The 27,491-nt window shown below is 33.5% G+C and overlaps 6 protein-coding genes across 7 annotated transcripts; 3 read left to right on the top strand and 3 right to left on the bottom strand.

The window, feature by feature from the left end:
• The first annotated feature begins 7,215 nt into the window (after positions 1-7,215).
• Positions 7,216-9,579, top strand: LOC116349459. Its single transcript, XM_031780879.1, has 4 exons — positions 7,216-7,582; positions 7,637-7,989; positions 8,052-8,544; positions 8,614-9,579. The coding sequence occupies exons 1-4, from the start codon at positions 7,422-7,424 to the stop codon at positions 8,921-8,923; spliced, it is 1,317 nt and encodes a 438-aa protein (XP_031636739.1). The 5' UTR covers positions 7,216-7,421; the 3' UTR covers positions 8,924-9,579.
• On the bottom strand, positions 9,215-9,883 carry LOC116349460 (DNA-directed RNA polymerases I, II, and III subunit RPABC4-like). The gene is made up of 3 exons (XM_031780880.1): positions 9,711-9,883; positions 9,448-9,540; positions 9,215-9,342 (listed from the first exon to the last, which is right to left on the bottom strand). Exons 1-3 carry the CDS (start codon positions 9,769-9,771, stop codon positions 9,320-9,322), a joined length of 177 nt encoding a protein of 58 aa, XP_031636740.1. The 5' UTR covers positions 9,772-9,883; the 3' UTR covers positions 9,215-9,319.
• A 340-nt stretch (positions 9,884-10,223) lies between these two features.
• Positions 10,224-13,986, top strand: LOC116349474 (DNA topoisomerase 3-beta). Its single transcript, XM_031780900.1, has 11 exons — positions 10,224-10,470; positions 10,536-10,646; positions 10,712-11,345; positions 11,415-11,615; positions 11,688-11,821; positions 11,884-12,159; positions 12,317-12,348; positions 12,440-12,473; positions 12,545-12,652; positions 12,718-13,054; positions 13,120-13,986. Exons 1-11 carry the CDS (start codon positions 10,380-10,382, stop codon positions 13,757-13,759), a joined length of 2,598 nt encoding a protein of 865 aa, XP_031636760.1. The 5' UTR covers positions 10,224-10,379; the 3' UTR covers positions 13,760-13,986.
• An 858-nt stretch (positions 13,987-14,844) lies between these two features.
• On the top strand, positions 14,845-15,315 carry LOC116349441 (zinc finger and BTB domain-containing protein 16-like). Its single transcript, XM_031780855.1, has one exon. The coding sequence runs from the start codon at positions 14,845-14,847 to the stop codon at positions 15,313-15,315; it is 471 nt and encodes a 156-aa protein (XP_031636715.1).
• Positions 15,316-15,692: 377 nt separating this feature from the next.
• Positions 15,693-19,774, bottom strand: LOC116349487 (calmodulin-A). The gene is made up of 7 exons (XM_031780962.1): positions 19,602-19,774; positions 17,242-17,436; positions 16,848-17,091; positions 16,590-16,733; positions 16,344-16,507; positions 16,178-16,217; positions 15,693-16,111 (listed from the first exon to the last, which is right to left on the bottom strand). The coding sequence occupies exons 2-7, from the start codon at positions 17,242-17,244 to the stop codon at positions 15,927-15,929; spliced, it is 780 nt and encodes a 259-aa protein (XP_031636822.1). The 5' UTR covers positions 17,245-17,436; positions 19,602-19,774; the 3' UTR covers positions 15,693-15,926.
• Positions 19,775-20,842: 1,068 nt separating this feature from the next.
• Positions 20,843-27,491, bottom strand: LOC116349468 (protein RIK-like). 2 transcript variants are annotated; one of them, XM_031780891.1, is made up of 10 exons: positions 26,935-27,490; positions 26,080-26,568; positions 25,426-26,012; positions 24,704-25,351; positions 24,547-24,629; positions 24,166-24,368; positions 24,003-24,094; positions 22,479-22,594; positions 21,322-21,522; positions 20,843-21,231 (listed from the first exon to the last, which is right to left on the bottom strand). In XM_031780891.1, the coding sequence occupies exons 2-10, from the start codon at positions 26,542-26,544 to the stop codon at positions 21,143-21,145; spliced, it is 2,484 nt and encodes an 827-aa protein (XP_031636751.1). In that variant the 5' UTR covers positions 26,545-26,568; positions 26,935-27,490; the 3' UTR covers positions 20,843-21,142. The 2 variants fall into 2 exon arrangements, with proteins under 2 accessions (XP_031636751.1, XP_031636752.1); XM_031780892.1 differs by lacking the exons at positions 20,843-21,231; positions 22,479-22,594 and having other exon boundaries at positions 21,409-21,522; positions 26,935-27,491.

Genomic DNA, 27,491 nt, shown 5'->3' with positions numbered 1-27,491 from the left:
CGATTGTTTGGGCATTATATTCGAGCAGCTCAGTACAGCCGATTTGATGAAGTTGTGTAAAATAAATGCAACAGTTGCCGATGCAGTTGCTGAGCGGGTAGTGCGAAAACACATGATCGATTTCAATGAATGGAATCAAATTTGGAGCACCGAACAAATTTTCGATATTTTCGGAGGATGGATCAAATTTATGTCGATTGGTGAACATAATATTAACCATGAAGTATTAGCCAAGAAGTCATCACCGTTAGAATACTTTTTGGAATTATTGCTTAAAAATTGTGAGTCGCATTGGATTCAAGCAATTTCAATGCATTTCAGCGATTGTGAAGTGAATGCTGAACTATTAAACGCATCAAAGCCATTCTTCGCTGAACTACGCACACTACATTATTCATCGATTGGACATCAAAAAGGTTCCGGTGTCGATCAGCTTTTGACGATAATCACAGATGCAGCCAACAAACTGGAATCTATTCACCTGCAGAATACACATACTAAAGGCACCTGGCTAGGAAGCGCCCACGCGATCAATATCAAGAATATGGCATTAGTTGATTCATCAATATCTGAGGAAGAGAATTGGGACGCATACTTCACACAAAAATCAGCACTCAAAACATTTTCATGGATCAATACGAACACTCCCAACGATAAGCTCTGCGAAAATATTGCACAACATTGTCCGCATTTAGAGCAATTTATTGACATTCAACGTGCAGTTACGGAGGAGTATTTACAAGAAAATTTAAATCGATACAATTATTTGGCATCCGTTGAAAATCTTAAATGCGCACGAATCACATCCTATATGAGAAGCGGACAGGACTTGATAAATTTCTATGCTGATGCCGCACGGAAAAATACATTGGAACATTTATGTATCACGTTTTTAGAGAACGCTCGTTCAAGAATTAACGCCAATGCTGAAGATTATGCGCATTTTAATGACAGATATCCACATTTTACGAGCTTGACCCATTTGGAGATTATAAATAATTCTTCGTGCATGAATTGGAGTGAAATATTCGTGAGTTTTATATCCGATTTGGTTAGTTTACGTGAAATTTGCATTTCGGGTGATGAAGAACTAAATCCAGCGCAAATCTTACTAATAGCAATGGCTGCACCGAATTTAAGCATTTTACGGATGAACGGCGTTCCCATCATCAAGTTGGGTATGGCATTGTCAGCAGCTGGAAGAATTCGAGAAACACCTATCACTGTCATCATCAACAGACAACAAGTATCTCAATTACAAGGACGTGAGATTAGCGATCGTATCAAAATTATAGTTGAATAAAATATTTTCTTAATTAAGTTTTAATTCGGATAAATGATTTAGACTGTATAGATTTTAGACTAAGCTTTTGTACTTTCTTTTCAAATAAATACAATAAAATGTAATCGAAATAATGATGTTACTCATGATATTCTATTGGTTTCAGCCCAAAATCGTATAGTTTAAATACAATTAAGTATCAATTTCGTGCTCGCAAAAAATGCTCATTTTACATTGAGACTTGAAAACATACCTTGACGCCGGTAAGTGTTGGTGGCGCAAATCAAGTTAGAATGCTTTCCGCCATCATATAAGTTTTTCGTGTGATCAACATGAGTCGAATGCGAGTGTTGAATTTGATCGGGGAATGAATGATCATGTGGATACATTAAATTTTATTATCACTTTTCGACCCGACGTTCATTGATCTTAGTTTTTTTTGAAAATTTTGGTATTCATGTCATATACAGACGTTCCAAGGTGAGTTTTGTTTAATTTTGTCCAAAAAAGCATCCTAGATCGAAGTAACTCATATATTGGGGAATTATTAGGTTGTTTTGGTAAAAGTTTTGATTTTTCGTCCCAAAATTCAAAATTTTGTATAGGAAGTGTGCTTCATTTTCATGCAAATTGCTTGAAACTTCACCAATAGCTAAGCTATGATGATTCATTACAAAAGCCATTCATTTTATATCGATACAATGGTAACTTGGTGTACTTTTATATGAACTTCTCAATATTTGGTCAAAAAATCAAAAAATTTGTATGGGACATATGCAAAGTTTTTATCCAAATCGCTCCAAACTTGACCAGTAGTTAGTTTGTGGTCACAATTATGCCTATAATGGCAAAAGAAAACTATTAAGAGCACTTACAGCCAATTTAAATCCGTTTTCTGGTCGTTTTATGTCAATTATTTACTGAAAAATCCTCATTTAGAAAGTTTCCCCCCAGTAGACAGGGTCAAATTTATCAGAAAGGTCCCAGAACAAAAAATGTTCATTTCGACAAGACAAATCGATTCCATTTTGAATTTTACGGATGTCAAATATCGATCCGGTCTACCTCCCATACAACATTTTCGGTTTTGAGCTAAAAATATATATAGACATTTCTTCAAATTAATGTATTTTCATCTGAAATATGATGGCATCTATAGGCGATTCTATGGTTCGTCCGTTAGATTTGGTGAATTTGGACGAAACAAAACTGCAAGCCATCACATTCAAAATACTTAACTACACACAGTGGGCGTGGGGAAAAGTAAAATATGTGGCAAATTTACTGGCAGGAAATTTGATGCTGTAACTGAAAAGGTCACTTCCAACCTCCGAACGTGTATCTCCCTAGAAAACTCGAAGGCAATTTTATCATTGGAAATTGATCATTTAATTGAAATTGTAACATTGATAAATGAAGTATGTTGAAGAAATTGAAACGTTGAAAAACCGTTCAGAAAATGCAAACGAATTTATCAATGGCTTGCTACAACAAATAGACGATTTAAAGAAACAGCATTTGGATGCAAAAAAGAAGCTGCGCGAAAATTTTAAAGGATATCTGAACAAAATTTTATTTCAAATCAACTCTTTCATCATTCTTTTACTTAATATCGAATAAATTGACATTTTCTTCATTTTCCATGATTGTTGTTTAATGATTCATTATCAGTACCATCTGGACTGATGAATGCCACCTTTCGAGTAGACGTATTTCAAAATCAATTTATGGGAATGGAAACACAAATTCAGAAATGTTCCAATGAATAAATAAGATTCAAAGTAAAGCTGCGAAATGAAAAAACCTTGAAAGAAAAGCATCTCATGGTAACTATTGTTGTTCAAAAAAATGATTGAAACTTAAATTTTATTTTGAAAATGATTGAATGTTCAAGTAATTATCGAATGAAAAATGGAAAAAAGTTCTGCTCGCTGTGCTCTTGCACTGGTTATATTGAAGAATTAAAAAAATCGATCCATCATTCCTTGCGGGTTACTCTAACACAATCATACTTAAATGACGCCCACCATTCTGCGCTCAAACGATTTTCCAAATCATCGAATTCGGAATTGTAATGAGCAAGACGGAAACCATAGCTCGTAAAATTGAATTTAACTGGGGATGAATTTCAGGGAAAAGAATGAAATTAATGGAAACTAATCTATAAGTAATGAAAACATTTAGTGAAATTGTAAATTGAATTTACCCATGAAGTCAAGCATGTCGTTAACAGAAAAATGCTGAGCAAAATTGTTGAATTCTCTCAACAATGGCAATTCTTGTACAATTTCTGTCACAATGTTATCGTTGAAATTGATTTTGTCCTACAATGTAAATTTTTCAATCGATATATTCTTCTTGAAGAAGTTTTACCATTGGAATTTGTCCTGTGGTGCACGCAAATTTACACCCAATGTGATGTCTTCGAGTTGATCGAATATGACATTTGACAAGAATTTATCTACGTGTGGATCTTGGTCTTTTCCGATGTTAATATCCAATTTTTTCAACACATTCAAGTTCACCGCAGTTGCAACAAATTGCATAGTGTTACAAGACAAATATAAGTATTCCAACTGTGTAAGCTTTTGACATTCACTCCAGAAGTCTTTGGATATAACTTTGCTAACGAGACTTACGCTACGCAATTGTGGATTACTTTGCAAGGAAGAGAAGAAATGTTCGGTTGAAATATGTTTGCAGCGTTCAATTTTCAAGTAATCTAAATGTGGAAGATTCTTAACGACGAACTTTCTTTTCGCAAAATCACACCGAATCCAATCCAAACGACGCATTGCCGGAAACCATTTGTTAAAATCCATGTTCTTATACAATCGGCAGCAGATCAATTTAACACTTTCAACATTTGCAACATGGTTTTTTTGAATCTTATTTATTCAATGTTCAATAAATCGACAAAAGACGAATACATGAAAATTCTCTCAAGACAATCATCAATGACATCGGTCAGCTTGATTCCATCGGTGGCTTCACCTTCCTCATCGCCAGTTCGTTGATGCTTTGGTTTTGGGTTATTTCCGATTGATTTTTCCGATCGACGTTTCACGCCCGATTTTTTCAATTTTCCTCCTTGATTCATCGTTTTCTGTGAAAAAATGAAAATATACAAATAAATCTCAAAGCAAAACCACCAATTGTATTCATTCGTAGAGATACAAAAAGCTACATACTTTCACTAACAAATTTCGGATATATTTAGAATGTAGATCAACACATCGATTAACTTGTTTATACAAACAATATGCTCAAATCAATAAGTCCATTTTTCTACATTCTGGACGCTTCGTTCATAATTGTACAATATCGTAGAATTGCAGAACTGTTCACAAAATTAAGAACTTTTTGAAATAATTATACTAAATCATAATTGAAAAAATCGAATTTGATTTGAAGCGGGATGTTTTTAGTAAGTGGACTTCAGGAACTGAAGTATGAAATTGGAAAAAATGTAATGTGTACTCACTTGTGTCCACTTTTATGGAATATCTTGGAAAAATTACGGGAAATTCGTTTAATTTGTTTGCGTTGTATTTCAACTTCGTTGAAGCTTCTTGGAACTGAAATTTTCTTGGAAAACTACGAAATTAATACGATTTTGCGATGCCAAAAAATGTATTCAAGATTCTTGGTGTATGAAGGCGACCATGGCGGAAAGGAACGATGACCTATAAATGACTTACTCCTTTGGGCTGTGTTCGTGACAAATGCCTACTGCCAATGTGACAATGTATTATTACGTCACTGTGTGGCACGCATACCATCAAACCAACTGATCTGATTTTCGAATTGACAAAGAGCATGGAGACTTCAAAATGTAAATTTTACGGAGTATTTTCGATTACGGTATGAATTGCAATCACTGCATTCAGATGGGTGCGTGAAATATAAAATTCTTAAAATGTTAACAATTCGAATGCGAAAAGGTTAATGTTCCTTTGTATAAAGAATTTCTATTATTTTAAAAATTGAAACATTTCTGCCATTTTATATCTATGAACTGGTTACACCTGAAAAATTCAATGTTGTCAAGAGTCATAGAATAAAAAGAAACTTACAAAATATATTAATTTTTTCTTCGAAAACTTCTCTTTATTCATACTAATTCAATTGATTTTAAGTTTAATGAAGTTATTATCTTTTCAAAAAATTGTCTTTCTCTGTTATTCTGTCTTTCTCCGACAGGGGTTTTTTTGGCACAAGGAATCCGAATATGATGGTAGTTTTGCGATACAAATAATATTCGATGCACTCTTCATACAAAAGTCACCAAAAATTTGGATTTTTGTATGGGAGGTACCCATATGTTTGATTGACATTTGAAACTTGATGAGATTATTTATTTTGATAAGAAAAGAATATTCACAAGTTTTTACGGTGATTCAAGTTACTGCAAAGGACCATAGTTTAAGTTTATTTCCAAAAATTTCGGTTCCTAACGTACGTAAGCCTCTTTATTTTCCTTGACCTTAATTACTTCAAATGTGATATTTATCAATAAATGGCCTTATGTAAAACAAAGAAGAAATTTCCTATTGATTTCCTATTCGAAAAGTAAGTTCGCGAAGCGAACATGTGTTGGTACAAACAATATACAAACATATTATTTTAAACAATAACCAACAGCTTATATTTATAATAATATTGAAAGACACTTATTAAATACATTTATTCGGTACATTTGCTGATCTAAAGATTCTTATGAAAACATATTAGTAATCACTTCGATTATTGTGTAAAATATTCAATAAATCTTGGTCAGATGAGAAAAAAAAAAAACAAAAAACCATTCAAATTTATTTATTCTTATTCTAACTTAAATCAACCGCCTATGTAGAAAGTATATATATAGAAATAATTTCGGAAGAAAAACCAATTATAAATTATATAGTGAAGTCAATCAAAAACAACACCTTTTCGTCATGCACTTAAAAAATGTTTATTGGCACAAAAATATTGTATTTCAACAAATGCCAACATTTTGCGAAAGGTTCATTGTACAGTGCATTTCTGAAACACAAAGGCATATACGACTCATAGTATTTGTTTGTGCAATAAAAAGATTCAATTAAGCGAGATCTGAAAAGACGAGCTTTTTGTGAGCTAGCCGAATAAAGTACAACAAACGACAACAACAACAGAAGAAAAAAGATATTTGGAAGCACAAAAATATTTTTCCAACCAAACCAAAGTGATGTGTCCCTCAGCAGCAACGTAATCATATAGGACAACATGCCATCACGGTTAATGCTATTGGTTGTGGTATGTTGGATAACGTTGATTTTATGGGAGATATTGTTATTTATTTGTTCGAGAACATCAAAACAAAGCAACAAAACAGCATATAAATTCGAAAAATTCGGATGAAATACTATGATCTACATTTTGTCTAAAAAGAACAAATATCGGAAATGGCTCCTTCATGGTCTTACACGCGACACGTGTGAAAAACGGCAATTTGTATAAAAATCGTTAATCGTACCCAAACTTCCTGGCGGCAGTGTAAGTCATATAAAGAAATTGATTATTACAATATTTCTCTTTCAGTTGTTTGGATTGACATAAACTTATGTCTTGATATTTATTCAATTTTCTAAATTCAATTAAGAATGCATTTAGAAAGATTTGCTGAACGAGGATCTTTTTTAATAATTAAAAAAAATAAAAATTGACTTTGAATATTTTCCATTTTGATTAAAAACTGTTTTATTCCAAAATCTTGAAAAAAAAAACGATATTCAAACTGTCATTATTTCAATAAATAAATGTGGCGACACAATTCTGCACAATTGTCATTTTTATATAAACAGCATTTCTAGGAATACGACGATGGCAAACAGTAAACACATAAAATGTGTGCGGTATCAATACTTTAAAGTCAATTGAGAATGCATGCGAATTGCTTTGACTGTGTCATTCAAAGTGATGTTCTGTTTGTGTTAGTGCACCAACTACCGAACAAATATCAAACGCTTCAAAGTATCCTATTACATACCCAGACAGCAAAGCAAAGTGGACTAGACATTGTTGTGCATGCCATACAGTATTGCATTGTCAACACAAGATATCATACAGTGACTGTGAAAATTATATTACTTTTTAATTGAATAAAAACATTAAAATGACGTCCAATATTTTAAATGATGAAATCGTACGATGGCTTAGTGTTATCGATATCGAGACCACAAGATCGCTAAATTTTATGAAAGAGCATCTTCTAAGTTCGGGTAGCGGAATTGATCCAGGATTTAAGATAAATTTGTTGAAAAGTGCAAACTACAGGTAACGCTATTATGATACATCTTAAAATTGTGTATTAATTGAATATAATTTTAGGCTAATGGAAATTTTCAAACGATTTGAAATGGCATTACAAATTGAAAGATCGTTGAAGATTTCAACCAACGAAAGGAATACCATTGAAAGCGACATTCAAATGGTGGAAAATACACCATTTGCCGTTGCAAGAGTCGATCAACCAAATGTGAAGAGCACTCCATACATGATGATCGACGAAACAATCAACCTTGACGCAAATGAAATTGAAGTCGACGTGCCTATGCCACAACAAAATTTCCATTCCAATGATTTAACTGTCCAGGAAGAACATGTTGGCAATATTTCCAATGCACCGATGTCAAAACAACATATCCAATCGAATAGTTTGAGCGTACAAAAAGGATGTGGTGGTAAAAAATTTCATAAATTTTGTATGCTTATCAAATTTAATGAATTTCTTTGTATTTGCCAGATGTCAAAACAAACAATCGCAAAGAATGGATGTGCTTCCATTGCAACGAAGCAAAAGTTCAGAACATAAAAGATTTTGTGTTTTCAACATTGGATGAATTGAATGATCATTGGCGATTCCAACATTCAGCCTTGCCCTTCAAATATCTTCTGATTGATTTAATGCAATGCCACATTGGAAAATGTCGATACTTTAGCAATTTTCAAGGTCTTCGGAAACATCATCATAAGCAACATCAAAAAGACATTTTTGTTGCCGCTCAAAATGGTCGATGCGTTTTATGTTTTTATGCTGGAAAAGATTTGGATAAGCATCATTGCGAACAACTTGACTTAATCATTGAATTACGACTATCCAATCCGGTTATGTATACGGAAGAAACCGTAGCGGAATTGCAAACATTGAATGGCAACCGGCGATTTGATTGCAAACATTGCAACATTATTTTTGATACACAACAAGAAGTGATGTATCATCATCGTAAAAATCACGGGTATGAAAACAAATTCTTGTGTTTATAAATAGTTTTGTTATTCTAATGTGATATGAATTGAATATTAAGCCATCAGGTGATCAACATTGGGATCAATGGGACGCGACCAATTGCTGGACTAATTTGTGGTTGCTGTAAAATGGATATTTCACCCCAAACACATGTTAGTCATCTCAAAGCTGTGGCTCAAGAACGCTGGTCCAAAGGGAAAACATGGAACGCATGGTATCGACAGTTCATAATGGATTTTTTGAAAACAAAAGTTCTATTCGACAATGGTCTCGTGGTTTATAAGCAAAATTTAGTTGCAACAAATATCGGCGGGTATTCTGGCTTCAAAAACCTGGCTGAACAGTTGTACGAATCATTAAATGCATGAAGATCATACCGTATGATTCATACGAATTGATTCGGTTTTTATTTCTATTTTATAGTTGATCCGGTTAAGTAAATTTCATTGCATGTGTGTCATTCGATGACTTTTTTTTTTAGCTACCTCTATTACTATTCATTTTAATGAAGCTCTCTCTAGTTCTCCAAACATTGATTACAATGATACATTTTTTTTTTAAATAACCACCCGTAAAATTCAATTTACATCGAATCAGAATCCGAATTGAATAACATTTTTACTTCAGCTGACAAAATTGTCGATAAAAAAAACAAAACATTCAATTTGTACGTTCAAAATTTATTTATCCGATAGCCACAAGTCAAGAATTATTATTTAAGTCTATTACAAGATATTAAATTAAGCCATCCATTTGTGCCTTGATTAGCGGGCGTCGAACACGATCACTAAAAAAACACAAAAACATTATGATTAAGCCGTATATACAAAACAAAAAATGTTTGTATAGTTAAAAACAAAATTTGTCCTCAACTATTCATGCATTTACTTACATCGCTTTGTACGTTTTTTGTACATGATCCGATAACCACATTCACGGCACCGAATTGCATCTTTTGGCCGCATCTCGTTTTCACAGTGACATTCTGATGAAAGAAAAGGAAAACAAAATTGGTATTTGAAAAAAAAAAAAATTTATAAAAAGATGTAGTTTTAAAGAAATAAACAAATTGAGAAGATATACATATGCTAAATGCACTAATTACAAGGTTGTTTCATGTTATACATGCAAAACTACTCTATTGTAAAATCTTACCGCCACAAACGTAAACCATGGCCGTTTTGAGTACTGTATCCTTGGAGCTTGGTTCAGACATCGTTTTGTTGTTGCTTAATTGTTATAAAATCGAAATTAAATTAGAAAAATCACCAATTTTAAGCACGAGTCGTTGTGAATCCTAACAAAGCACGCACTTGAATTTGACAGAATGGAATTTTGACACCTAACCTTAACACAGCATGTCAAATGTTAATTCACTGAATATCCGTTTGACGTCGCCACACAAAACGAAACTCTTCAACAAATTACACACATTCAAAAGAAAAAACTTCAACTTTTCTGATATCAAATTATTTTTGAATTGTTTGCATCAAAATTTCAATGCTTGAATATTGTTTTGCTTCAATTTTTCCAGTGAATACACATAACACAACAATGCTACCGTATATTTTTCATTGGGGCAAAAGTGCTGAATAAATGACAATATTTGTCTAATACATAGACGCTATGATTCAATTTTTCTGGTGTACATGTATGCGTTACACAGAGCTGTCAGTAGAGCATAGTTTGTTTTAGTTATTGGAGACGAGATAGATAAAAACAGATAAACTATAGGCGGCATTTTTCTTGTTACCAAATTTGGCTAAAAAACATTTTTAATTGGCAAAGATTTTACATTCAGTCTAGAGACGCTTTGTAAAAACAATGAAGACTGTGTTTATGGTTGCAGAAAAGCCGTCGTTGGCTGCATCGTTGGCAAATATACTGAGCAATGGACGAAATTCTAATCGAAAAGGTGAAGATTTTTTTTAAATATAAATTTGGTATGAACGCAAATTTTTTTTTGTTTCAAATAATAAGGTTCGAATAATTCGTGTTCGGTACATGAATGGAAAGGGCTATTTCGAAATGAAAATGTTCTATTTAAAATGACATCGGTGTGCGGGCATGTCATGTCACTCGACTTCGTGGGTAAATATCGATTATCATATTTTGGCTCCTCGGTGCGCATTTTTTTAATTGTACATTTTTTTCAGGTAAATACAATTCATGGGATAGAGTCGATCCGGTTGAATTATTCACGTGCCCAACCGAAAAGAAAGAAGCAACACCAAAATTACGAATGCGACAATTTCTTGGTCAAGAATCAAAAGGATGTGACTACTTAGTATTATGGCTGGATTGCGACAAAGAAGGTGAAAACATTTGTTTCGAAGTGATAGATGCCGTGTCACGTTCAATTCGTAATGTATATTCAAACGAAGTGACGTATCGTGCAAAATTCTCGGCCATCACCGAAAAGGACATTAAATATGCGATGAACAATTTAATTCGGCCGAATGAAAATGAGGCTCGAAGTGTTGATGCGCGACAAGAAATCGATTTGCGTATTGGATGCGCGTTTACACGTTTTCAAACCAAATTTTTCCAAGGACATTATGGCGATTTGGATTCATCGCTAATTTCATATGGACCATGTCAGACACCAACGCTTGGATTTTGTGTTCAGCGACAGGATGAAATTCAAAATTTTAAGCCCGAATCATTTTGGTATGTTCAATTGTCGGTTGGCAATCCAGATGTTACACTGGAATGGGCCAGAAATCGCATTTTTACCAAAGATGTTGCCAACTTCTTTATGAACAACGTGAAAAAACACAAAGAAGCTTAGTAAGCTATACATTCTATTCCATTCAATTTCATTTTAAATACTGAAAAATCGGCTTTGATTTTATTTAGCGTTGAGAGCGTAACGGAGAAAGATCAGGTAAAGCCACGGCCATTGGCTTTGAATACTGTTGAATTGATGAGAGCTGCCAGTAGTGGATTGGGTATTGGTCCGCATAATGCAATGCAATATGCGGAACGTCTATATACTCAAGGTTTCATCAGTTATCCGCGTACAGAAACTACAAGCTATCCACAAAACTTTGATTTAATGTAAGCATTACATTGTTGTTCTTAAGAGAAAAAAAAAGTACATTTCCTTTAATTTTTTCCTTGTTTTTGCAGTGGTGTTGTACGTTTGTTGCAGCCATCATCAGAATTTGGAACTGAAGCGAAGGAAATTTCACAAAATTTCAATTCACCACGACGTGGAACGGACTGTGGTGACCATCCACCCATCACCCCTATGAAATTAATGAGTAACAATTTTTCTTTGTTTAGTTGTTGTTTTTTCACACATTAACTTTTTTTATACGTACAGATAGAGGTGAATGTGATAATGATACATGGAGAGTGTACGATTACATATGTCGTCATTTCTTGGCTACTGTTTCACATGATTTACGCTACAAACAAACAACATCAAGATTTACGGTTGGTAGTGAGAAATTTTCGTGCACAACCAATAAGTTGGTTGATCCGGGATACACAAAAGTCATGACATGGCAGGCGTTTGGAAAGGATGATATAGCCCAAACATTTAAACAAGGCGATTCATTGAAAATCAACGAATATAAATTGGTCGAGAGTCAAACAGGTGATGAATCTTATCGATTTACAATATTAATTTGTGTGTAGTTAGTAGTGGTTATTGTGAATGGGGTTAAGGTAAACCAAGAGGTAAACATTTGTGTTTATCAAAGATGACTTTTACTGCTATTAAATTTAATTTTCAATTGGATTTTTTTTAATAGGTCCACCTGATTATTTGACAGAGTCCGAGCTAGTAAGTGATATATTTTTATTTCATTCAATTCGATATACTTTAAAATGATTTGAAATTCAAATACTAAAAATACTGTTGTGTCTGTTTTTAGATTACACTAATGGAAAAACATGGCATCGGAACAGGTATAAAGGATTTTTTGGATTTAATAATGACGACATTTTCGATACTTATTTCGATTTTACCAATTTTTTAGATGCTTCGATTCCGGTCCATATAAACAACATTTGTCAACGAAATTACGTGACCATTGGATCAAGTCGACGTCTAATTCCAACAACTCTCGGCAGTGTTTTAGTTCATGGTAAACGATTTGAAAAGAAAACGATTGATATTGGTGCATAATAATTCAAAAATGTCAAAATTTAGGATACCAGAAAATCGATCCAGAGCTTGTGCTCCCAACCATGCGCTCGGATGTGGAAAAAGCATTAAATTTAATTGCAGCCGGTTCGGCCGATTTCAATGCGGTTCTAAAGCATGCCATTGAAATATTTCGCATGAAATTTTTATTTTTCGTTCAAAATATAACCGTAATGGACTCACTATTCGAGTCATCGTTTGCATCGATTGCCGATTCTGGAAAAGCATTTTCACGATGCGGTAAATGTCGACGATACATGAAGTACATTCAAACGATGCCCGCCCGTTTACACTGTACTCAATGCGATGACACATACACATTACCAAAGGATGGCACCGTTAGGTTTGTAGTGAAGTATTCAAGTGTGTATTGTATACCTTTTCACAATGACCTTTTATTCTTTACAGGGCATACAAAGAGCTTCGGTGTCCGCTTGATGATTTTGAATTGCTTGCATTCTCGAGTGGAACTAAGGGTCGATCTTTTCCATTATGTCCATATTGTTATGCCAATCCACCGTTTAAAGGAATGCCAAATAAAGGCGGTTGTAATTCATGTATGCATCCAACGTGCGCACATTCGATGAATCAACTTGGTGTTTCTGTATGTGATGAATGTGATCGTGGCATTCTAGTGCTGGATTGTACATCAGCACCGAAAAAGTGGAAATTAGGCTGCAATTCATGCGATGTCATTATAAATATTTTCAACAAAGCATCAAAAGTGACAGTCAATGAGAATAAACAATGTGAAGAATGCTCAGCACAATTGGTTACTGTTGTGTATAAAGCCGATCAATCAAAATTCAAGGACAATGCCGAAGAGAAAACCGGCTGTTTATTTTGTAGCATCGATTTTATACCATTGGTGGAAAAACATCGGGCCGTTGCCACGAAACCAATTCAAACGAATTCCGTACGTGGTGGCAGAGGCAGAGGTAGTGTTTCCATCGGAAATGGTCCATCACGTGGCGGAGCATCGAATCGTGGCAATAGAGGACGCCCACCGAAAGATAAAATGGCTCAACTTGCCGCTTATTTTGTTTAAATTATAGTATTCATCATTGACATTTTTAAGTTAGCAAAGTCAATATTATAACAAACAGAAAAATATTTCTTCTTTTAAAAAAAATTGCAAATACTCCAGATCAACTAACAGAGAATTGTGAATATACATGATCCGCTCATGTGATATTTAGTCATTTTATTTTGAACAATTAATTTACAATACTGATTTTAACAATTTTGTGCATTTTGATTCATATTTTTTGTCGCAATGTTAAATTGAATTCGGTCAATTTCTAAAGCGACACAAATGAAAAAAAAAACCATATTTAATAAAATATTAACAATTATTTGCGAACAATTTGGTATTTCATTGTAGTGATATTCCGAATTTTGCAGCGACCAAAATTGAGACTGATTTCTTTGAATAATTATTTAAAGCTGATTACAAATGTTAATTTAGAAGTATTCGTTTTCAGATCAAAGTACAACACGACTCATTTTGGATTCCACAGCATACCAAACCTTTTCTCTCTTTTTCGCACACTGTAAATAAATATTTCTTCGAATTTTGTTCAATACTGCATAAATCAACAAATACATGCATAAATTGTTAGTCGATATCACGTAAACGGTGACAACGTAAGTGATGCGACTCACTTAACACAGATGTGACTCACACATTTATGCGGCATCAAACTTAAGAGCTCAACGTCAACTTCATTTGAATATAGTGCGCACACACATTCAATACTTTTTGTATCAAGTGGACGCCACAATTCTGAAGTAGCCCTTTTTAACAGTAAAACTTACGTCGCAAACGTCAAACGGTACAAAAATTAAATGCAATAATTTGATTGCTTGCCATTTTGTTTGAAAATGGAGCCAGTTGGACGACCGCATTCGCGATTTGGGCGATTTGGAGGTAAAATCTGGATAGATTCGAACGGAGCCTGCTGTTACGAGTGCGATTTTTGTAAAAGACCATTTTTTTCGGGTCGTTCGTTCGAGTCGCACGTTTCTCGGCACCATACCAACGACTTTTCAAAAGTTACTAATGTCTACGCCAATCGAGCTGTCTACGAAAAAACTCAGCGCCAACCTACTGGATACGAAGTAAACCGATCAATGCATGTAAAAGTCCGCAGCGAGGAACAATTTTCCTGCAACAAATGTACACGAGTATTTGACAGTTTGGAACGTCTACGAAGACATGTTCGCGAACACCATCAATTTTCATGTATCTACTGTCCAATTGACGCAGTCAAAAGTTTCGAAACCGAAAAAGGATTGTCGTCACATCATGGTCGTTGTCATCCATCATTATTTCCATACAAATGCTCAATCTGCCCACGCTCATTCAAACGCAAGGACGATTTGTGCCAACATAAGCAAACCAATCATATTCGTGGCAATGAAGTGAAGTGTGATTTTTGTCCGAAAAAATTGATGTCAGTTTACGAGAAAGACAATCACATCAAAAAACATCACTCTGATCGACGTTACCATTGCTTTTTGTGCACCGAATATCGGACGACGAGCGCAACAAATCTAAAACGTCACACCAAAGAAAAGCATCCAGGTCAACAGCAACCATAATGGCCAATTCATTGATGAATTCAACACTCTCTATAATAATAGTCGAGTCTAATTAGTTATTATTATGCACATATAGCATTAAACTAAAATTAGACATTCATAATTTGCATCAAAATGCATGCAAATGTTACCTTTTGTTTAATAAACAAATATTTCATAAATAAATTATACCGAATGTTTAATATGAATTTTCATGTTTTCTAGTTTGGAAATTGTAAGTACTAAATACTCTTGGTAAAATTTTAAAACACATTATTAGTTTTTTGTTGAGAGGAAAAAACACACGCATAAGATTTATTTATTTTGCATTGGATTCTCTAAAGTCTTACACAAAGTGAGGAAAATTGTATTAAAAAGTGAGGTTCAGAATTTAAAAATTGTAATGATTAAAGTGAATATATTTGATGATCTATTACAAATTGATAAGAAATGAAAGTACCATGGATTATGAATTGTGATGTTGGATATGTAATAAGTTTAGAAAAACAAATGAAGCGATTGAGTAAATATTTATATATGTATTCCAAAATGGGATTGTTTTTAAAATGGTTCTTATGTTAAATAGACTGTGAGCTCATAATTTGTTTGTTTTGTTGGATTGATATACCATTTTATTGTGATAGATTGTCATCACAATCGTTGACTGTAATCGATTTGGTTACTGGTAGTGGTGAAAATAGTTCATCGTCTTCTTCATTCTCCTGTGAATCCTCTGGTTCGCCTAATGCATGTACAAATTCATAAAAATCGATTCTACCATCGCCATCTACATCAACTTCTTTGATCATATCTTCGACTGAAAGATGCACATAATAACGAAAATAGAATTTGTATTGATGAAATTAAATTAAATGAATCTTACTTTCATCTTCATCCAGATCCTCACCCAAACATTGCAAGACCTTCAAAAATTAAAAGAAAAGTATAATTTTTTTAAAAAAAGATTCATCAATTCAAGTCATTCAAGCCAATTTGGATTGTAAAAACTCTATTGTTATAATCGAAATATATACGTATGTGGGTCTCACCGCACGCAAATCGGAAGCTGTAATATATCCTCGATTGTGTTTATCAAAGACACGAAAAGCATCGCGCAATTCACGTTCTTCTTGATCAGCTGAAGATTCGGCGGTAGCATCGGTCATATTACTAAGAATATCGACAAATTCTTCAAAACTCACATTCCCGTCGCCTACAAATTTTGTTCATTTTAAAATTACGCCAATCACAGTCAATCAATCTTAAAATATTATGTAAAATCAAATTAAATGTACCATCAATATCAATTTCCAAAAGCATATCGCGTAATTCTTCAACACGTGCAAATTGTCCCAATGAGCGCATAACACTTCCCAATTCTTCTTTGGTAATCGATCCATCTCCGTCCTTGTCAAACAGTCTGAACGCCTCACGGAATTCTGAAATTCACCATTTTTTTTGAATAAATATAAACAATTCAAGATACTAAAATAATTAACCGACTTCATTAACTGATGAAATATAATAAATTGTCCGTAATATAATTATTTTACCCTTCATTTGGCTTTTTGATATCAATCGGCGATTGTCGATAACTTTACGCCCAGATGATGATGAAAAGAATACACCATCCGTACTTGAATTAGCACTGCGGCATGGAATCGGTGATTCAACCGATATATCTTGACTTCCATCGGTGTACCGTATTATACTGCTCGCATCTGAAATCGAGTCCACTTGCTCGATATTATTTTCATAATCCGTGTTCGCTGCATTCCGCTCATTGTTATTTCGAGTCTGTTAACGATATTATACAATCAATTCTATTCATATTGATTTTTGCTCTGTTAATTTTTAATAGCTCTATATATTGGCGCCGATGATAAGGTAAAAGCAACCTGCCTTACTGCATAACAAGAAAATTAAATTGCGAACAAAACATCATACCATTAGCTGCCTTATTTCCTTTGTTGATGCAGTGAGAAAACTGTTCACCGCCGAAAAAATTTTGCCTTCCAATGTGACGGTTTTTTAAAATAAAAATCGACACACACACACAAACACCAACAATTACAGTTGTATGAAATCTAGGACGTCACGTAAGATTTATGATTCGTTTACTTTACGATGACATTAAAACTCCTGTAAAAGTGACAATGAGCAAAAGTTATTATCAAGTTGAAGACAATGCAAGAGTTGATTGATAAATTCAATTTAAATCATTGTCGCTTGAATATCTTGAACAAAATTACACAACTTTACGAAACTCAAAATCGTGAACAAAGAAGAAATTAGCTTTTTTCGTCTATGGTATGAAATTTGTAAAGTTGAAGTACTATACAATTTATTTCGCATTTTAATAAACAGCAAATATGTATTTATATTTTGAATTTGAGTTACTTCAAAAATTTCGTTTACATGTCATATGTCTGGCTACATACAGCTGGCATATATACTTCTCCGTATCAATATTAAGACTACAAAATACAAACATTCTCCGCCCCTTTTCTTTCAAAGCATGGGCGACTTCAATTTTATTTATGTATATTTTACATTCGAATGAATCGATTCAGCTGAATTTATTCCACTCAAATTCGGAATTATTTATAGATTCATGTTGAAATAACTTCTTCTCCGAAGTAAAATCTCGTTTTTACCTGAGTTCAGCGGCCGGAATAATTCATTTGGAATATAGTGAGTATGTTTCTTTGATATAATACCGCAAGATAACTTATCATTCTGAACCATACCTCATGCCCTGTGCACGGGGTATTTATAGTAAAAAACGTTGAGATACGAGCACACTTTTGTTTGTCGAAGATTTTTTTTTCATTCACGACATCATTTCGATTCTAGATGCGATTGATTCTCACTACAAAACGCCGATGGAATTAACCGAGACCTTGAATGAGAGCAACTCAAGGCTGTTTTTCGCAACATCAATTTTACGGTCGTATCGTCGTCGGGGACCCAAGACGGTACGTGGTAAACGAATGCACAGTTTTCGATAAACACGTTTTCCATTTAGATATATATCGTACAATAAAATCAGCGACTTTGAAAGACCCATTCATTTTTTATTTTCCGTTATCTAAGTCTATGTATATCATTTCAAATGGATCCACATTCGTTCTAGCATATATAGCATTCTTTTATTGTCGATTTGTAATTTAAAATTTTCAGATGAAAGACTTCTGCGTTAATAGTTTCCACCTCGTCATCAAATCTCAAAGGAAATAATAAACATTTTTCCAGAGAATCGCTTTCATAATAACTCAACTACGAACAATGTTTTTAATTTTTCATGTAAACTACCGCAGAGAGAGAGAGAAAGAACTTTTTTTGTACCCCATTCCACTTTATTATACTCGGAAACACCTCCTACCAATTTATGCGAACAATCAATGTTGATTGCATTTAATATATTTTGCAATTGGATGGAAAAAACTTTCTCAGGCATATGTTTGTCGTTTGTATTATGGACGGCAAGAACTTTTACTGAAATAATCACTCTCAAAATGCCAATGACATTGAGAGAGAGGGAGAGAGAGAGAAAAAAAGCCCTTCAAAACATCGTTTAAATAAATGGGAATCCGTTTTGTTCGTAATGAAATGGTGTTTCTGTCGTTGCTACAAATGTTGAACAGTTATACATGTTGCAAAGTACGACAATGATACAGCTATTTTCACATCTTTTATCGCTCGTTGTGTTTGTAAATTCCGTAAATACAATGGTTTTTTTTAACCCTTATACGTGATATGCAGGTTTTTTTATTCTATGTCATTTTCTAAGTACATTAGAAATGAACACACACTAAATTTAATTCATCCAAAGAATTAACCACTTCAAATGAAAGGTGAAATTAATTCTAGCACGTTGCTTGACGAACATGAGATGTTTTAATGAAATTAATGTGCAAGTAGGGCTTTAATTCATCTAAAATCAGTAACGTACATGTTAACGAATATAATTACTCAAGCTGTGACTGAATCAATGTAGCAAAGCTCAAACGTATAATGAAAATGATGTGCTTAGCTCTAAAACATTTCTTAAGACATTTGATACAGAAAACTATGTACTTGAAGTACCATTTTCCACACGATATAACTTATGAACTATATCAGCTCAGGCAATTATGTAAATGCAAAAAAGCTATGTATCCTAGTTTTTCTGTTGTTTTTTTTTATGTTCAAGATTATTTTGACATCATTTTTTCTTGCAATAGAAAATAAATATTTAATGATGGTAGTTGTACATGGAAAGGATTTTAATCAAATTGGAAAATGTATTGGCAGAGTGAACTTACATTTATTTACTTGGATTCACTTGTATAAATAACACCTGATATACACGTTTTGAATTCAAAATGATTATTTTTTCCACGCAAAAAAGAAACAAATCTTATAAATTATCGACAAAATGCTGTGAAAATTGTGTTCGACATGCGCTAGTTTAATGTCAAGCGGCTGAAAAATGGATAAAGACTGAATTTTCGTGACTACATCCGATACGGTTTTATAGGCTTCACGAGATGCGGAGAAATGGATGCAACAAGAATGAGATGAACGAGAGCATAATTTTCATGCTGATGGTGGATGTTCTTTGGTTGAAGGGGAAATATATTAAGCTTATTTGAATTGTTGGGCTTTGTTCTTTTGAAGTGGGATCGCATGCACAAGCGCAATATCAACTTGATAATGATTTGCACAGTATGTACCATGTGGATGATTGTAACAACAACAGCATTGTGTCAACAATATACTTGCTATGGATTAAGTCATCGAAATGCATAAAATAAACATAGGACACTGTTTACTAAAAAATTATGCATGCAATTCAAAATAAACTGATAGTAGTTCAAAAATAGAGTTTAAAAATTGTATGCATATTTAACGAAGTGTTTGCAGATCTTCACAAGAAAATTATTATTATGCATTTGAAAATAGTCCATTATAACTTTGACACATGTGCACCTTTATTTTTGTCATTCTTTTCACGATTTAATCAAATTATTTTCTGTGCTTCCGTTCAATATTAGGTGCTCAAATCTCGTTCTATAGAAGATATATCAACCGGCTAAGCCTATGAAGAGACAAAATGCGAATTCCCCTCATCTGTGCCATCTTGTATTCCATAGTTGAACTCAATTTAGTTACAATGAATTGAATCGAAAAAGAGAAAAAAAACAACAACAGTAACATGGCTACATAGATCTGTTGACCAGTGAGATACGTATAGCAATGGAATGAAAGAATGAAGAAAGCGTATATGTGTATGTATGCATCAGCACGCATAGATGTACATTCTGTGTGGCCGTGCTATTGTTGTTGTTCTTTCACTTTTTCATTTCAATGCTACAGAATTAAATTCAGTTTTTGCATCTAATTCACACTAAAATCAGATGGCGCTCATTAGCGAGATTCGCAAAAAAAAGTCTCCAATCTCATACAAATATACACCGGCTGAGATATATAGATATATCTAGTTAAATTCTACACCATTTTGATTTTTTTTACTCTAATAAGAAGAAAAGTAAAACAACATTACTTCAAATAACTGTAGTTTTTTTTATTTCAATTTTTAATCACTAGGCATTATAATTATCTGTCTTAGTTCTATAAAAAAAACTTAGTTCAGCTCTTTATGCTATAAAGTTTACTGAATTTGCTTTAAAATATGGTAAAAAAACTGCTTTACTCTTCATTATTTTTCTCGATGCTACATTGTAGTTATTCATTTTCCAACTGAATAGCGAGAGATCTAATGATATTCAATAATATCAGTTACGTTAAATAAGATCTAATATAGATCTTAACGATCGTTTCAATGTTATCCTACACGAAATCATCAACGATTTGAAAATCGAGGGGGCCGTGATGGAAGTGGCGGCGGTGGTGGTGGTGGACCAAAATTTATGCGATGCATCGGAAAGTTTCCTGTGCAAAGAAAAATCGAAAATAAAATATACAACATTTAAAATCAATTAATTCACAATGCATATTAGTGATATAATTTATTGCTATTACCAGGGTTATTATTTGTATTGTATCTGTGTGGGCCGCGTGGTGGCATTCCTCCCATCAATTGTGAATTCGACTGCATTGCCTTCGGCGGTGCCGATGAATTGGGTGGCATACGATAAAACACAGCCCGTGTTTCCGATTGCTCGTTATCGTTTCCCATGCGTTGATTAAAGTGATTGAAATTGTTTGACATCGGATGCTCATCTAATAATTTTAAATCATTTCAAATCGAATAAATTAGTTAATCAATTGGTTTTCATATATTTGATTATAAAAAATTAACTACATTTTCATACTTAAAAATTAATCTCACACAAACTACATTTGAAAAATTACTGAACCAAACCGCCGATTTGAAAAACCGTCATACTCCAAAAGTATGTTGATGAAATTGACCTCATACCCTTGCTATTTAATTTGGAAACCTAAAAAATGGAATGTACGAAAAATGCAACGTTGAACGAAATATATCCAACGATGACTGCTGCAATCCAGATGATTTATTTGTTGAAGAAAGGACAAAAACAACAACAACAACAACAACAACAATTGTTGGAAAATAAATATGCGGCCATTGCGGTCGTCTTCCAATCCATTGATTTTATCCAGATGCTGAAAAGTCTCATTGTGATTAATTCCCACTGAACAAACAAACACACCAAACCTATGAATACTCTTGCATACCGCGTTTACGACTTTTTAGTACAACTAAGTGAATGTGGTATGAAAAAGTATCTACGCCAATTTTGGTTATTACATTTATCATCAACAGATCGCAATTTATCACAGATGTTAAAACTTCAAACTCTCAAGCACTCAATCAATTCATCAAACATTCGAAACCAATTTTATACATCTATAAGTACCAAACTGATCTTACACTAGCTTAAATTTTAATTAATTCGATTCTTACTCTAGGCAATAAAACTAAATTAAATGAAAATTGAACATTCATCGATGTGTGCCACCGTCATCATCCAGAAGCCGTCGGAATCACTCCAGAAGTCCTAGAATCTTACATATAATCAAAATGCCTACGAAATCTATTGTTACTTATTTACTTGAAAAAAGTGAGGTGAGTGTATTTGATAAAAATTTAAGCTAAATGTGTGTTGGAAAATGTTTAAGGGTTTCTCAATTTCAATATGAGAATACAATACCTTGAGTGTTAGTAGTGGTCACTGTGACTGGAGTTGAAGCCAACGATAAACCACTGTTTGTTGTGTTTATCGTAGCATACTGCTGCAGGTGTTGCTGTGTTCCACCATTATTCGATCTAAGCAATTTTTTTAATTGTTATTTATTCATTTAAATAACGAAATTTAAAATGCAATTTTTTATATGTTTGATGGAATAACATCCAAAAAGATACTTATCTAAATAAAAAAAACTGAAACATAAACTATATGTTAATATACTATAATGTATTCATTTTCATTGTAATGTTAATTTGATTGCTAGTTAAGTAAAAAAACTGTGTTTGGAACATTTGTTAGTTTATGTTTCAGTTTTATCATCGGAAAATAAATAAATTTGTTTTTCATTAAATGCTACAAACATTTAGGGTTTATGAGGGAAAAATGAACAATATTTAAAATATAAAAATAAAATAATCGATTTGAGTAAACGTTTTCCAAACATCAAATTCAAATATAAATTGTATTGAATTTTAACCAGACACATGCCAAACATTTCATCAATTATAAGTATATCACGATATTTTCGGAGAATATTCGAGGGAATGGAATTTTAGATCGTTGGACAATGTATTTTTTCAACGCAAGTTAGTCTATAGATTGGCTTCCAATATTCGATATTTTGAAGAAAAAAATTTAATTTTTGTTACTGCCAGTTTTTTAACATGAAAATTGGACATTGATTTGGCAATCAATTCGAATTATATTAATTTGATGGTTTCTTAAATTTAAACTTAAGTTACACTACATTTCAATGTACTAAAAAACCCTGCACCTTTTATTATTTAATTTCATTTCTTCATTCCTCGCTTATAAGAAAACAACATACAAATTAACGCTGAGTCATATCCTGATATTATGTATCATTCGAGAGGTAAAAGTTAACCACGACCGGCACACTATAATTGAATCGCCCCCCAATCAACCTTCACGATATGAAAAATATTATCGAGTAATAAAAATGAAAATCTTTGCTAAATGACTGTGGCTTCATTAACAGTCACAACATACCAACCAAGGAATATGATATGGAATGCATATATATTTGTTTCTTAATGAAATTTCAACGATTTTCAAACTGAGTGTTTCCTTATAATACTTTTCCATATGATTTCCCATTTTATTTGATCTTATTTGTCAGTCACAAACTATAATATTACCGTCGTGTAGCATGTAACGGACTTTGAAGTATACAAAGAAGTATAACTCTAAAATGTATTTCATTCATTGCAATAAAATTTAAATTGATTTTCTTGTTCGTCAGAAAATAAAATTTAAAATCATGATGACCGAAATAATTTTTTAAAAATTGATAAAAATGTTGCATACACAAGACCTAAAAGCACAACATTTCATTATGATAATCTTTTTATATGCGATTATAGCTTAAAAATGCTATCTTATATATCTATATTTACGTACTATGTATTTAAATGTTTTATTGAATGCGCAATTTAATAATAGCAAAAGAGAAAATGAAATTCTTACCCCATGCCCATTCGTGGCAATAAATGTTTTGGTGGTCCATGGTCGTCATCTCCATTTCGTTTCCGTTTCAATCCCATGCGTGAGTCTTCCATCTGTTGATGATTTTTTGGGAAATGTTTGTTAATAAAAAGGTATCAAAAACGAGTAGTCATTATAAATTTACCTGTTGTGGATATGGCACAGGTATACCATTTAATTTCTGTTGATTTTCGTTGATCTGTTGTTGATGCATTTGTGTTTGGAAGTTCGATTGGTGCGATTGATCTATAATTTGTGTATTTTCAACCACTTGTGGCTGCATTACTTGTTGAAATTGAACAGACATTCCAGTAACTGTAGGCGGAGCCAAGTGTGGATTGAATATTCCTGAGAAAAAACAAGTTTCTAAATTAGTTTGAGATTATTTCACAGAGATTCTTTCTCAAAGCAATAAATGTGAGAAGCCTCCTTCTCAGTGAGGAGTAAACCGACTCCTAATATTTATTGCTCTGAAATAAAATATCTGTTATTCGAATCACTCTCGAATTATATTCGATCAAATTACTTGTCGGTTGTTGTGCAGTTGTTTGGTTGACCGGAGCGATTATTGCTTGATTGCTAACCATTACAATTTCATTTGGACCGGATCTATTGTTAAAAGTAATAACAATTATTACATTTTGTGGCACAATTTTCAATATTTATGCTCGATTAATAAATACCTGGCTTGTGATGCTGTTGTTAATTGAAAACTTTGTACATTTTGTGGTACTTGTTGAACTTGTTGAAAGGTTTGCTGTGGATATTGAGCATTAACAAGAAAATGTTGACCCGGTGATGAGACATGAATTTGTTGTTGGCCAGGCGGTGCTGCCGCTTGAATTTGTTGCAATGAAACCGGATTATAAATCTGATGAGTTTGTGTGCCAGTTGGTTGTGTTGATGTGATAAGCGTATTTCCGACAATGTGCTGTACACAACTAATTGGTGGTGGTACGGTCATTATTGGCGTCGATGTGAATCGAATCGGTGGTGGCATTTGCATTGAAATATTTGGACCATTTGCTTGAACATTTTCTTCATGATTTTCCGGGTCGGCCTTCTCTTCGGGTCGTGTAATGTCATTTGGTTCGGGACTGGATTTTTCATCTTTTACACCGACAATATTATCCGCATCATTATCATTTGATGTGATTGGATTTGTTTGTGCCTCGACGATATTTGGTGGTGGATGAAATTGTAGTTGTTGTAATGGAATTTGTCCAGCTGTTTGAAATATAATATTTTGTTGTTGTGCCTGCACTGGTTGCATGGGTGGCGGTTGATGTTGTATTATATTTGGCGGTGGAACAGCCGTTATGCATGGATATCTGTGCGGACAATTACAATAAAAAGAACCGTATACAATTTTTTGTTGTTGTTGTTGTAAAATTAGCATACTTACGGTGTATTTGTTTGGAGGATATACTGTTGCGAAGGCGGTCGTACTGTGGTTTGTTGCGTGGTGAATGTATTTATCGGCTGTGTTTGTTGTACAATCCCTTGAGATTGATATATATGCTGAATGGTTACATTTTGTTGATGGCCAGCATCTTGTGGTGCCTGTTGAATATACTGATAATTTGTTGGCGGTTGATTTAGAACAATTTGCGTGGGCTGTTGTTGTAAATGAATATTCGGAGGTGGTTGTGATAATTGAACTTGTGATGGTACAATGTGCCCTTGTTTCATCGATATAATGCTATTGGGCGGTGGCACATTCAAATTTGTCGGTAAACTGGTTTGGATCGGTTGTTGGATCACCATATTTCCGGATAAAATTTGCTGCTGTACTAATTGTGGCTGATTGTGTTGCGCTGTTACCATTGTTGGTGTATTTTGTGAAACGATATTTGATTGCTGCACTAACGGTGCATTCAACGTTGTCATTTGCTCAACATTTTGAATTGACGGTGGTGGTTGATGCTGTATTATATTTGGCGGCGGAACGGACATTTGTATTTGTGGTATTACCGGCTGTGTTGATATCACCTAAACACAAAATTTATTACAGTTAAAAAAACAAAATCTCACAAAATCAATTCTTTTTGCTATTTACCTGTGTATGTGTTGCCTGCATATTTTGAACTGGCTGTTGTGAATACTGTATACTCTGAACGGACGCTGACACCGATGTTGGAACCGATCCAGGTGGATTTAGTTGCTGAAAGTGTGCCAATTCTTGTTGCAACGTTTCGATCAGATTTCGTGCTAGTTGTTTTGCATTTTGAAGTGCATCCAATCGTGTATGTTCGATATAAAGATGCATTGGTTCGGGTGATTCAATGCCCAAAACGGGATCATTAAATTGTGATCCACGGCCACGTAACGTTGCAATTGCACCAGTTTCATTTGTGATGTAAATTAAATTCGCTCCACCAACTCCAATTATTTGGGTACGTAAATCAAAACTGGGTGGCGCATGATCCAGCCCAATCATCAATTTTTCCACATACGTTGAGCTATTTGTCAGCGTTGCGGTTGACATTACCGATGGCGGGGGACGATTCATAAATTTCGACATAATGTTTTATTGATCTCTGTATATCTTAAGTAGAATTTAGAAAGAAAATTGCTTGATAAGTATTTTCTTATATAAGTACTACTTTTTATGCTTAGTACAGTTGTGCAAAGAAAAATGGCATTTGAAAATATTTTGTTGACATGCAAAAAAAGTTATGAATAATTTACTTGTACGATTCGTTTTATCAGCTAAAAATACCAAAATGGTAATTACTTTTCTGAATAGAATGATTTGTTTATAAAGACTGTGCATGTAATTGTCAGTGCAAATGGGTACAATAGCTCGCTATTTGACGAACAATCGAAATGCTAATCAGTGACGATGAGCAAATACAATAAATACTTTTGTAAGGATGTTTATATGCAAATGTCAAACGAATTTTGAACTTACTTTTAAAAAAGTAAAATTGATCCGTAAATCACAGCTGTATGCAAAAAATAACCACAACACACTCACACTTGCAAAAGGCCAATCGAAACGCATAGACTTTCTTATATTAAATATGATTAAATTATTCCGTATGATTTTCCACTTTTAGGTAATATTTTCAGTACACATCGATAAATGGCCTTTATTAGGCTCATTTGATGTTATTGTCAGAGATTGGAAGTGACTCCCTTCCCATTTACTCTTTGCCTCACTTTATGCAATCATTTCGGTCACTTTTTAACTGTTTTCATCTTTTCTGTAAAATAGAGCTCAAAATTTTCCATACACCTATACGGAAAGGCGTCATATACGCTTGATGCACACACACTGAATGTTATTATTTTCAAGGTTTTTTTCAAAATATATTCACACATTTCCGTGTGGGACAAATACTTGAATTCATTTCATAACAATTGACTCTGAATTATTGGCCACAAATTAATTCCAACAAAATTCAAATCATTTTTACGTTGTCTCGATGTACAAGAAACAGAAAAAAAAAAAGAACAAAAATAACA

This window comes from Contarinia nasturtii, unplaced genomic scaffold, assembly GCF_009176525.2.
Source record: "Contarinia nasturtii isolate CC-2019 unplaced genomic scaffold, AAFC_CNas_1.1 Cnas_scaffold_2864, whole genome shotgun sequence".
Classification (NCBI taxonomy): Eukaryota; Metazoa; Arthropoda; class Insecta; order Diptera; family Cecidomyiidae; genus Contarinia; species Contarinia nasturtii.
This window is presented reverse-complemented; position numbering and strand designations above follow the sequence as displayed.